The sequence below is a fragment of the Macrotis lagotis genome, chromosome 4, assembly GCF_037893015.1.
Source record: "Macrotis lagotis isolate mMagLag1 chromosome 4, bilby.v1.9.chrom.fasta, whole genome shotgun sequence".
Classification (NCBI taxonomy): Eukaryota; Metazoa; Chordata; class Mammalia; order Peramelemorphia; family Peramelidae; genus Macrotis; species Macrotis lagotis.
The window spans coordinates 204108749-204122232 of record NC_133661.1 but is presented as its reverse complement, the minus strand read 5'-3'; the positions used below and the strand labels follow the sequence as shown (position 1 = coordinate 204122232).

The 13484-nt window shown below is 38.7% G+C and overlaps 1 protein-coding gene across 2 annotated transcripts in view; it reads left to right on the top strand.

Moving 5' to 3' along the window:
* The window catches only part of EPB42 (erythrocyte membrane protein band 4.2), a 37335-nt gene that overhangs the window by 7439 nt on the left and 16412 nt on the right, over nt 1-13484 (top strand). The window contains exons 2-5 of one of the 2 annotated variants that reach the window (XM_074235225.1): nt 1368-1553; nt 2239-2472; nt 12901-13019; nt 13370-13474. In XM_074235225.1, the coding sequence (XP_074091326.1) occupies nt 1368-1553; nt 2239-2472; nt 12901-13019; nt 13370-13474 (644 nt within the window). The remainder of the gene's footprint in view (nt 1-1367; nt 1554-2238; nt 2473-12900; nt 13020-13369; nt 13475-13484) is intronic. The other variant, XM_074235226.1, reaches the window with a different exon arrangement.

The window sequence follows — 13484 nt, the reverse complement described above, 5'->3', positions numbered from 1 at the left end:
GTAATAGGTCTGTAGGTGGCAGAGTAGATACAGCAGTGGACCCAAGTCTGTCCTCATATTTACTAGCTGTGTGACCTGGTCAAGTCACTGGACATGTTTACCTCAGTTTTCCAACTTGTAAAATGGGGACAGGGTTGTAGTGAGGATCAACTGAGATGAAAATTATTCAGGGCTTAGGATAGTACCTATACATGGTAGGAGTTATATAAATGCTAGCTATTATTTCCATTCACATATCTCAATTTTTTTAGACACCTCCCCTTTCATTTCATTTGAGAAACAAGAATATTTAACGAATGTTGGTTAAACAAAAAGTAATAGACTCTTTAGCTATTTTGCTTTTCACATCTATTTAGTAGGCAACTGTGGGTAGAACTCCTTCCTTACCTTGAAAAGCTGCTATAAGATAAATGAAATGCTACCAGGGAAAATGAAATATTCCTTATGAGCATCTAGGTCAAGGCTGTCTGGCACAGAGAATAGAACACTAAGCCTGGATTTGGGAAGACCTAAATTCAAATATAGTCTCAGATAGTTATTAACTAAGTCACTTAGGTGCTACCTGCCTCAGTTTCCCCAATGGTAAAATGGGGATAATAATATCATTCTGCCTATTGCATGATCAGATGAGGAAATTTCTGTTAAGTTTTTAATACAATGCCTGGCTCATAATAGATGCTTAATAAAGTCTTATTCCTTCTTTCCTTTGGATAAACCACTTCATCCTCTTGTTTACCCTTTGGTTTCTTCTTCTAGAAAATGATCTCTAAGGTTCTCTTAAGGTCTGAATTAAAGAATCTCAAAGATTCTGTGGTTTAGGGTCAGTAGAATTTCTTTCTTCATCATGACTTTCCCCATCATAGCTTTTTTATATTGTGGGTCTGCATAAGAAATGACTCCAGGGCCCATCCTCTATCCACTGCGCCACCTAGCTGCCCCTCTGCATAAGAAATGAAATGGGAATTTGAGGGGAGTTTTGTGGAAGCCACATGCAAAGGCCAACAGATGATATAGAAAAAAAGTTTTTTATTTAACATTGACCTACATTAGCCTTTGATGAAGTACTTGACTCAGATTTTACAGTAAGGTACTGTAAACATCCCATAAAATAAAAAGAAAAAAATCAGTTTCTTTTCTAGCACAAAGGAAAGATCTACATGAATTTCTGGATTCCAGGAGTAGCTCTAACCCCCACAATGTGGAAGGGATAATTGAATAGAATTAGTGAACAGAGAAGCTACATGTCTCTGGTCACAGGACATCAGAGGCATAGCTTGTATGTAGGCTTTAGAACTGTGATCAAAAAAGATTGATAATAACTAGATGGAGTCCCAAATCTCACTATGTTTTTTTTTTCCCCCAAACAGCCCTATATGTCAAGAGCTGTGACTTGCAGGTAGCCAGAAACAATGAGAAACATCACACCAAGGAGTTCAGTTCCAAGCGCCTCTTTGTCCGAAGAGGACAACCCTTCACCATCACCCTGCATCTCAACCCACTTATTGGAGGATTCTTCCGGCTTTTAAAAAAGGTCACCCTTGTGGCTCAAACAGGTAGGCTAAACTCATATTCCATCATTATTATTATTATTATTATTATTATTATTATTATTATTATTATTATTATTATTTGCTATTATTGTTATTATTATTATCATTATTTGAGTTTGCTCTATCAGCACTGACATGAAGACAATTTTTTTTTAAAACAGATCTAGTGCAGTTAGGAAACTTCCTCTACCAAAATGGAATTATAATTGCTCTGAAAGAGTCTTTGAGAGTTGACTGGGGACCCTTAGCCATAACTTGTTCAAGGGCACAGAGTTACTATGTGTCACAAGCAGCACTTGAACCCAGGACTTTCTGACTCTGATTCTGGTTATCTACCCATTATACTACACTGCCTCTCCAAAGAGAAGATTCAATTTCTTTTTGTCTAGTCCAGTTTTTAATATCATTTTTGCAGAAGCTTATAAGAGGCCTGAGGACTTTTGGAAGCAATCAGGGTTAAGTGACTTATCCAGGGTCACACAGCTAATAAATGTATGTGGCCAGATTTCAATTTGAGTATTCCTGACTCCAGGGCCAGTGCTCTATCCATTATGCTAGCTACTGCTCCAGGTGAAGTATATTTGAACACACCTCTCATACTACCAACTTGTTATTAACTCTTATCTTTCTCACTCTGATTATCATCAAAGGTACCAAGTACCAGACTGATCCCTTTGTGTCAATTCAGGAAAGCAGCCTTCCAAGGCAAACAGGACCAAAGTCAAGTTCCCGCTGTCCAGCCAATGCAACCCTAAATGGTGGAGTGCAGCAATAGAAGACAGAGATTTCCAAACTTGGGTCATAACAGTGACCACGCCTGCTGAGGCCATCATTGGTCACTACTCCCTCCTGCTTCAGGTCTCCCGAAGGACTCAATACCCCCTGGGCCACTTCACACTACTCTTTAATCCCTGGGTCCGAGGTAAATTCTGCTTCTAGGTCATCAGCTGGGCTCAGAGGACTTGTGCTTGGTGTGTCAAAAACTAGGTGAGCCAGTAGGCTCTGAAGTCAGAGTTCAAATCTAACTTCTTAATAACTTTAGGATCCTGGTCACTTAATCTGTCTCAATTTCTTCATTTGTAATATGGAGATAATAATATCTATCTCCCAGAGTTGATAGGAGACTAAACTGGGAAAATTGTGAGGATAAAGGAATAAGGGAGGACGAAGGAAGATATGAGGAAAAAAATAATTTTTAATGTTCTTTTGTTAGGTTTTTTAACATTTGTTTTTTAAAATTTTGAGATCTAAATTCTCTCCTATCCAAACCCTTCCCCATCCATTGAGAAGGCAAACAATAAGATACTCAAAATGAAATAACATTTGAAAAGCACTTTGCAAACCTTAAAATGCTATATTATATATGCTATTTATAAATTATAGCCATTATTATTGTTATAATTGCTATTATTATTATCTAATTGAAGGATGCTCTCCTAGAGAATACTCTTTGTTAGGTTCAACAGCACAGCCAGTTAGGTGATGAACTCTAAAGTCATCCAATTCACAGACTCTAAATATTCTCTCTATTAACAAATTCTTCATCCAGGCTATTCATTTATCTCCTTCTTTGGTTTCTTGTTTTAAAAAAACTTATTTAATTTTTAATTTATGAATAAAACAAGAATTTCCATAACACAGTATAATAAAAAGATGATTATACATGAAATTGAAAATCTATTATGAACAAGCTGGTTTTTATATATAAAATAGAATTTATTTTATATATTTTTAAATGTATAATATATTTAATAATATATAATAAAGCTTTTAAACTATTTTTATATATTTAAAATATACAATAAAGTTATCATGTAAATTTCCTCACTTGGTTTTAGGACAGACACTTCACTGTTGCCTATACTTAGTCCTACAGAAGAGTAAGGTAGAAAATAACAGGGGTTGGCTGCAAGAGGACCCAATTCCACAGACAGACTCTTTCTTCTAGGACTACAGAGGTTCCTTTGGCTCCCAAGGAAATGGAAATTTAACCCATAGGGAAGAATTCTCATTACTTTTCAGGGTGGGCTGATCAGAGTAATGCTGGTGAATATTTAATAGTAAGTTCTCTGGGGGCGGGAAATGTGCAATACACACTTTTAAGTTTAAAATGAATTAGTAATATTTTCTTAATGACATTCTTAAGTCTAGATGATTTATAAAACAATAAACCAAGCCCTGATTTGTAGCAATTACTTATTTCCAAGGAGAAAATGCTCAAACTGAAAATTGAACAATCTGCTCCATCTGAAAAATTTGGAAATCAAAATCTTACAAAGATGAATGTTGACAACTATTGATATGTAATTAGAAAAATAAAATACTATAACATTTTTAAAAAGAGTCCACCTGAGCTGGCTCCAGCACACCCACTGCTCAGATCCTTTCCACCAGCTAGAGCAGAAGCTTCTAAATGACCAGTTTTAATTGATAATATCCACTTGTCTGATGTTCACTGAATCTGTCTCTGTGTCCAGCTCTGGGATTTTCAAATGACAGAGAGGTGGGAAAGATAGTGACACACTAGGGGAAGGAGAGTTTAACAGATTGGATCATTGGATTAAATCTAATAAAATAGAAATGCAAAGGAATCAATGTAAAGCCTCTGGATCCAAAAAATAATTACCAAAAGTAAAAGATGGAATGGTATTATTAGCAATTTATCTGAAAACTACAACAGGGAAAGAGAACTAAGTGAATTTCAAGTTAGTTGAGTATGATATTCAAAAAATGAATTTTTTTTAGGTTGAATGGAGAGGTCTAGTTTACAGGAATAGAAGGGATAATGCCTTTTATACTCTGCCCCTGTCAGACCACATGTGAAATATTATATTCTCTTTTGAAAAGTACAATAGGGGTAGCTAGGTGGCGCAGTGGATAGAGCACCAGCCCTGGAGTCAGGAGTACCTGGGTTCAAATCCGGCCTCAGACACTTAATAATTACCTAGCTGTGTGGCCTTGGGCAAGCCACTTAACCCCATTACCTTGCAAAAACTAAAAAAATAAAAAGTACAATAGAGGAAGACAGCTGATAGGATGTCATGCTATGTGGAGAGACCTCTAGATGTTCACAAGGAGAAGAGAAGACTTGGGGGCGACATATTAGCTGTTTTTAAATATTTGAAATACTATTAAATAAAAAAAAAAACATTAGATTTCTCTGATCTCACAGGGCAGGACCAAAAGCTTTTGGGTCCTTCAGTCATTTCAGTCTTGTCTTATTCTCTGGAACCCCATTTGGTGTTTTCTTGGCAAAGATATTAGAGTGGTTTGCCATTTCCTTCCCCAGCTCATTTTACAGATGAGAAAACTGAGGCAGGGTTAAGTGATTTAGACATGATCGCACAGCAAGCCAGTGTTTGAGTTTGGATTTGAGCTCAAGAAGATAAGTTGTTCTGACCATAGGCCTGGCACTCTATCCACTGCTCTACTGCGCTAGGACCAAAAACAGCAGGTGGAATTTTCAAAAAGGCAAATTTAGACTTGATATTGAGAAAAAATTCCGAATCATTGGAGCTATCTAAACATGGTGACCTGACTCTCCTCCCCATCACTGAGGGTCTTCAGGCAGAAAATGGGTGTTATTTGTCAGGTATGTGATAGTGAAATTGGACTAAGTGACTGCTGAGGTCACATCTTCCTCTGAAAATTTGTGGTTCTCTCATCGCAGGCAAAATATATCAGAGAATAGAGACATTTTTCCTCTCAAGAAAGTGCAAGGGAAATACTACTCTAATTTTAATGATTAAATCAATCAACAAGAATTTCTTTATATTATACTCCTGGAATTATGTAAAGCACTGGGGAATTTCAAAATAAAACAAAACAAAACTAAATGAGTGATGGCATAGTACTGGATTTAGAGTTAGAAAGGTCTTAATTCAAATACAGTCTTAGACACTTGCTAACTGTGTGCCCTTGGGCAAGTTACTTAACCTCTGTCTGCCTTAGTTTCCTCAATGGTAAAATGGAAATTGCCTAACAAATTGTAGACATTTAATAAATATTTGTTTCCCTCCTTTCTAACCCCTACTCTCAAGGAATTTATATTCTATTGAAGAGATGTAAAGAAAACTTGTTTAGTTCTTTAGTTGTATCTGGCTCTATGACCTCATTTGGTCTTTTTTTGTTTTAACAAAGATACTAGTTTGCCATTTCCTGCTTCAGTTCATTTTTTAGACAAGGAAATTGAGACAAATAAGAATAAGAATAAGTGACTTATTCAATGTCACACAGCTAGTAAGTGTTTGAGGCTGCATTTGAACTCAAGTCTACCTGACTCCAGGCCCAGCATTCTATCCATTGCCTCACCCAGCTGCCCTTTGAACAAATCTAAATACATACAAAATAAGTAAAATAAATACAATATAAATGTGAATTCGATAGGAAGGGCATAGCTATTTGGCAGGAGTAGGAAGGTTGAACACATTAGCTTATTAGGATCTGCATCCAGGAGATTCTTCCTGTCTGCAATTGGAAATGTCTATCTGGGTATCAGCATTTTATTGACTTTTCTCATCTGCAGTGTAATTAAGTTAATTGTTTTCCAAAATCCATTATAGATTCCAAGGATATATAAATCTCATTTGGGCACTGAATCATAAATCATCTGTACTCATTAACTTATGGGATGCTTACAATCATGTCCTCTTGATCTCAGCAGGAAAATTTAATCAAGATAATGCACAAAGAGGCTTCCTGATTTTAAAGCTAGAACATAAAAAAAAGATCATAGTCACTAATAAAAGAATGCCACTATGTGGCTGAAAGTGAGCACCTCCAAAAGATAGCATTTTCTTTTTGGAGGACTCTAAATGTCAGGAGCACCTTCAAACCCTGGTCTGAAGTTGTTCTGAGAGTTTCTTCATAGAAGTTACCCAGAATGAAGGGATTAAAGGCACAAGAGAAGGGGGAGGGATATGAGGAATTTTAGCTGGATGAGCAGCTCCACCAGAAGATCTTGAAGCCATTCCCTCCAGAGTCCTTCCTTCCCTTCATATCTGGGACCATTCTAATCATCCACATGGGTCTAGAAAGGAGCTGGGGCATCCAGGCAATTAGAAATCAGCTTGAGGAAATTGTGTACTGCCCTGTTTTGAACTTCTTAGCAAAGAGGACATTCACCTTGATAAACACCCATATATTCTTCTTAAGTTTCCCAATATGTCTTTTCAGGCTGGGAGAAACAGAACTCTTAGAGTGGAAGAAGTCTGTGAGGGTCCTAGATCAACTTAGAATCCCAAGAATAAAAGAATTCTGACTCTCATTTCTCCCCAACTGAATGGCATATATATACATCAATCCTTCTCTCCTCCATCCCCACCATGCCAGGGTAGAAAAGAGATACAGGGAGTTTCCCAGGATTCTAGTCAGATATTCTTTTTTCCCCAGAATCCCTTTTGTGTCACAACTTGAACTTGATACTTCTTGGCCCACTTCTTTGAGAAGGAGCATAATTAACAGGTCCATTCAGAAGTCCAACATGGTAATTTCACCTCTTTAGGAGTTGTCAATTCTATCTAATGATAGTTTGTTCTACTTCCCTATCTAGCCATATGAAAATTTAGTTCACAACTTCAATCAGCCTGATGACTCTGTCCACAACACTATTCAGGGAAGGGCTAATTAAATTTGTCTTAACAGCTAGTATTGCTTCTGAATTTTGAGCATGTGGCCCATAGAATGTTATAAGGGACAGAATATCACTCAATAAAATATGCCTTTTCTTGAGAAAGAGCAGAGAACAGGAGAAAGGTAGCTGTATAGCACAGTGGATAGAATACCAGGTCTGGAGTCATGAAGACTTATTTTCCTGAGTTCAAATCTGGCCTCAAACACTTGCTTAGAAGTATGACTGGGGAAATCATTTCAGTTTGTCTCAGTTCTTCATGCTAGGATTAAAATTGTCCCACGAAATGATTTTAGGGGGTGGAGCCAAGATGACGACAAGAAGGAATCGTGTCTTAGGTACTCTCTCATAAAACTCATAAACTAAGGGCTCTAACTAGACTTTTGAGAGACAGAACCCACAAAGGGACCCAGTGAGGCAGTTCTTCTACTCAAAGTAACCTGGAAAAGAGCAGAAAGGCTCTGCTCCCCGGGGTCAGAGGGGCGGCCCATCAGAGGGAAAGAACTTCAGCCTCCCAGAGGCAGCCCCAGGGCGCTGGGAGCCACAGCTCAAAGCAGCGGGGAGTTTCCTGAGTTACACCCTGGGGAGCACCGAGCACAAAGTGGGGGAACAGCAGGGGACCTCTGCCAGAGCAGCACATGGAGCCCAGCCCTCAGGACACACAGCAAGCAGCAAGATCTTTTGGCAGCCCAGATCCAGGAACAGAAGCAGGTGGAGCCAGTAAGCAGGAGCCCTCAGGGCATGAGCCCATTGAGCCTAGGTAGGGGAGTGAAGGGAGAGACTGCAGAGCTCTGTCCTCTGCCCCTGGAACAGGACTCTGGGGCTCTGACCACATTCAGATCCTGATCCCAGTCTAGGCCCCCCCATAGAACAGCAGGGCCCCTCCACTTCAGCCCCATGGAAGAGTGGGGCACATATGGTCATTCACAGACCAGGAAGGAGGACAGAGCCTCACACACTGAGACCCTTGGGGGAGTGTCCCAAAAGCTCAGGAAGCACCCCCAAAACAGGCTAAGGCTGGGAAAATGAACAAGCGGAGAAGCAAGAGGAAGACCATTGAGAAATATTTTGCCTGTGATCCCAAGAAGGATCAAAATATTCAGTATGAAGATGAAGAAGCACAAGCTCCTGCATCTAAAGACTCCAAGAAAAACAGAAATTGGGCTCAGGCTATGACAGAGATCAAAAAAGACTTTGAAAATCAAATGAGGGAGATAGAAGAAAAACTGGGAAAAGAAAGGAGAGAGATGCAGGAAAAACATGAAAATGAAATCAGCAGCCTAGTCAAGGAAATCCAAAAAAATGCTGAAGAAAATAGCATGCTAAAAACCAGCTTAGGTCAAATGGATAAAACAGTTCAAAAAGTTATTGAGGAGAAGAATGCTTTAAAAAGCAAAATGGGCCAGATGGAAAAAGAGATAAGAAAATTCTTTGAGGAAAACAAATACTTTAGACAAAGAATAAACTCAGGGAGATTGATGAATTTATGAGAAACCAGGATTCATTACTTCAAAACCAAAAGAATGAAAAATTAGAAGAAAATGTGAAACATCTCATTGAAAAAACAACTGATATGGAAAACAGACTTAGGAAAGATAATTTAAAAATTATTGGAATACCTGAAAGTCATGATCAGGAGAAAGCCTTGACATCATTTTCAAAGAATTACTACAGGAAAATTGCCCTGATATCCTAGAAGCAGAGGGCAAAATAGAAATGGAGAGAATCCACAGATTCCCCCTGAGAAAGAGATCCCAAAAAAACAACCTTAGGAATATTATAGCCAAATTCCAGAACTCCCAAGTCAAAGAGAAAATATTACAAGCAGCCAGAAGGACACAGTTCAAATATCGTGGAGCTGCAGTCAGGATCACACAGGACTTAGCAGCAGCTACATTGGAAGCTCGTAGGGCTTGGAATATAATATACCAGAAGGCAAAAGAGCTTAGAATGCAGCCAAGAATGAACTACCCAGCAAAACTGAATGTACTCTTCCAGGGAAAAAGATGGACTTTCAATGAACCAGGGGAATTTCAAATGTTCCTGTTAGAATGACCAGAGCTGAACAGAAGGTTTGATCTTCAGATACAGGACTTGGGTGAAGCATAGAGATTGAAGGAGAAGGGGAAAATATGAGGGACTTGTTGATGATGAACTGCATGTATTCCTGCATAGAAAAATGACACTGATAATACTCATATGAACCTTCTTAGTTAATAGAGCAGGTAGAAGGAGCTTTTATAGTTGAAGCACAGGAGAAAGCTGAATTTGAAGATAAAATATGGTATAAAAATGGAGTCAATAAAAAAAGGGAAATATAATGGGAGAAAGAAAAAGGAGAGGGGGGCATAGGCCAAGATATCTCGTATAATAAGTTTTTTCTTTATTACAATGAGCTATTGCAATGATATGGAACGGGGTCGGGGGGGAGGCAAGGGGCAATGAGGGAATCTTTGCTCTCATCAGAGGTGGCTAGGAGAGGAAACAGCATATATATACTCAATGGGGTATAGACATCTGGAGTAAGAAGGGGGGGACGGGGCAAGGGGGGGATGTGAGTGATGGAGGAGAGGATGGACTATGGGGGGCACGTGGTCAGATATAGCACATTTTCCTTTTTATTTCTTGCAAGGGGCTGGGATTGGATGGCCTGTCCGGGACCATAGGGCCAGGTGGATTCTGGGCCTAAGGGGTGGTAGGCGGGCTCGGGACCTCTTGGCCCCAGGGCCAGGGATCTGTCTGCTGCGCCACTCAGCTACACTACAGCAGAGTCAGAGTGAGAGGAGAGAGAAAATACAGTACATGGTAGTGGAGAAGTACGAATGGAGGGAGTTGCAATCAGCAATGGCAATGGTGGAAAAATATGGAAGTAACTTTTGTGATGGACTTATCATAAAGAATGTGATCCACCCGTGACAGAGTTGGTGGTATTGGAACAAAGACTGAAGCACATTTATTATTATTATTATTATTATTATTATTATTATTATTATTATTTTATTATTATTATTATTTGGGGGGGCAGGGCAAATGGGGCTGGGTGGCCTGCCTGGGGCCGCATAGCAGGGTGATCGTTGGGTGTCTGAGGCCGGATTTGGACCCAGGTGCTCCTGGCTGAAGGGCTAATGCTCTGTCTGCCACCCAGCCACCCCTACTATTATTACTATTTTATTTTATTTTGGGTCTTTTTTTCTCTTTTTTTTGGTTTTTGCAGGGCAGTGGGGTTGGGGTGGCTTGCATGTCACACGGCTGGGTGATTGTTGGGTGTATGGGGCCAGATATGGGCTCAGGTGCTCCTGGCTCCAGGGCTGGGGCTCCGTCCATTGTGCCACCTGGCCATACCTACAATTATTACTATTATTTTTTTTAATTTTAATTTTTTTCTCTCCCCTTTATCGCTCAAGCAAGTCTATATTTTGTGGGGGAGGGGTATTCTGTTTACTCTTAAACAAGAATATTTTATTTATGTATAAAAACATTATTTGTACAAAAAAAGAGAATAAATAAATATTAAAATCATCTTAAAATTAAAAAATTAAATTAAATTTAAAAATAAAATTGTCCCACCTACAATAAAAGAAACTGAGGCAGAACTCTGAGTCAATGGCAATTTATTAAAGAATTCATAGTCCCCTCTAATGAAATGGATTTCAGTTTCCTCATAATCTAAGATTGCTCCCCCCTTGTTTTTATGGGGTTTGATACCCAAATTTGCAAAAGAGGCATGAGACAGAATCTCATTGGTTAATAGACTTTGCTCTTGAGGACCAAAAATGACATATTATCATGGGGTTCATAAATTGGGTGAAACATGGGGCATCTCCACTGACTAAGTGTTCTTAAGATAGTCACAAGACAGGCTATTTCTTAGATTAGACAGGAGGAGATTATACAGGTATATATCCTGACTAGGTAGGCATAAGATGGTCACTTGCTTGGTCTAGAGATACAAAAATAAATTGGAACTTTTCATGTAGTTGAGTCACCTCTGCTTCTTGGGGCTTGGTCACTAAGACAAGAAAAACAAGGGTAGAGGGCCTCTATCTAGCTTCCTAGGATTGCATAAATGAATTTACCATCCGAATTGCAGAGCTTTGGGATCCAATATCCAGAGCTTAGAATAATATCAGATTGATACTAATTAGAATTTGAGTAGGTCAGTAGTTGGAGCAGAGGAAGGAGAATGTGTCTGGCATTGGGGAAAGCCAGAGAAAATGTCCAGAGCTGAGAGATGGAATGCCTTATTCTTGGAACAGTCAAGACAAACAGAAGAAAAGTCAGAAAATCACAAACAAGCAGGATAGCTTTGAAAGTTATAGCTTGACAAGATAACCTATATTGAATTGCTTGTCTTCTCAATGAAGGAAGAGAGATAAAAAGGGAAGAAGGTAAAGAATTTAGAGCTCAGTGTTAAAAATGAATGTTTAAAAATGTTTTTTACTTGTAACTATGGAAAAATAAGATACTAAATTTAAAAAAGGCTGTATGTTAAATGTATTCTGTAAAAAGAAAAGCAAACTTTCCATAGTAGAGATATGAATTTCATGTACAATCCTCTTTTTCTATTCTGTGTATGAAGAGTATCCTCTTTATTTGTTGCTTGTTAAGTTCATAAATTTTTTAATTTAAAAAAAAGATGAATTAGAATGAGGAGAGATGAGGGAGAGAGATTCTCTAAAAGATTACTGAAATAATCCAGCTGAGAGTTGATGAGGGCCTGGATTAGGATTGTAACTGTGTGAAGAAAGAGGAGACATATGGAAGAGATATTCTATAGAGGGATTTCAAGAGATCCTTTCAGGAAGAATTTTTGGGAAAATTTCTAACTCAGTGAAAATGTACATCAATCCAAAATAATTTCTATGAAATGAAAATATAATTTTAAATAATCTTTTTTAAAGCTAGAGATAACTACCTATTCCAATAGGACTAAATTAGATAACAAATCAATACTTTTCCTAGGATCATGTTGGGTTTACGTGATGTAAAATCAGGTGGCTAACCAGCTCTAAACTCCAAATGTGAGGATAAAAAGAAGGGAAAGGATTAAAAAAAAAGTCAAAAATATGGCCAGGCTATCCTCTGGTAACCAAAAATGATAGAGGGCATTCTGTATATCTCTTCATTATATCTTCTCATTTCTTTCAGTTTAGTCATCACTTGTAAACTCAACAAAAAAATTCCTTCCTTATTAGTATCTTGTGCACTTGAAGGGTAGAACCAATACTGTACTTTCTGCAGTTCTATGCAGGATCTGATGCCAGATCTACTTAGGGCATCTCTTGTCAAGAGTCTTGTTGGATTGGAATCAACAAAGTTCTGCCCTATTAATAACAGAAAGATGTCACTTCAATCTAGTCACAAAGTTCATCACTATTCTTTTTTTCTGAATTCTACTACTCTCACTGTGGTTGAAAGGGTTGGAATGAACATGGGAAAGAAGGGATATTATTTTTCCTTTTCTCCACATAATCAGAAGGTGTCAGCTAATAATTTTGATGTTTGAAGTCTCATGACCAATCTGGCATCCTCCCCTGCTTTCCATCAAAGAAAGTAGGGACCCACATAGCTCAGTTTTTGTGGGAGTGGTAAGAGTGAGTCTTCTGATTTTCCCCATGGCTGGGAAGACTTTTACTGGCCTTGGCCTTTTCCCCGAAGTGAATGGAAATCCTGACATTGAGAATAACTCTGAGAATGACACTTGTTTTGATCCCCTTCTAGAGGATGCAGTATTCTTGGAGAATGAGACACAACGTAGAGAATATCTACTGAACCAGAATGGTCTCATCTACCTAGGGACATCAGATTGCATCCAACCTCAGCCTTGGGATTTTGGTCAGGTACTGGGGCTCCTGGGATAGGATGCACAGGGGCAATTGGTTGTAAATCTCAGTGTCCATTCTGGAGATGGAGGTTCCAATTTCCTTGGCCTTAGCAGTAAGTCATCCTTTTCCTCTGGTTTAACCTCTTGATGGACAAAAACCTGTTAGGACAAAGGAACAGAACCTAGTAAGAGTTCTTGATTGGGGAGAGAGAGGGTGGAGAAGAAGGGTCAACTAGAAGGGTGCTTTGAAGAGATTCTGGGAGAAGTGTGAGATAAGGATATCCCAGCTTAGGAGTCCATTTTACAAAGGATTCATTTGAAGGTCATTTTAGGTCTTTGACACATCCTCCTGCATTGCAATTACAGTTTGAGATCAATGTCATTGATCTCAGTCTCAGTTTACTGGAAGTAGATAAGAAAGTCAATCAATGGAATAATCCTGTACATGTGACGCGGGTACTTGGAGCCTTGGTAAGTGAAT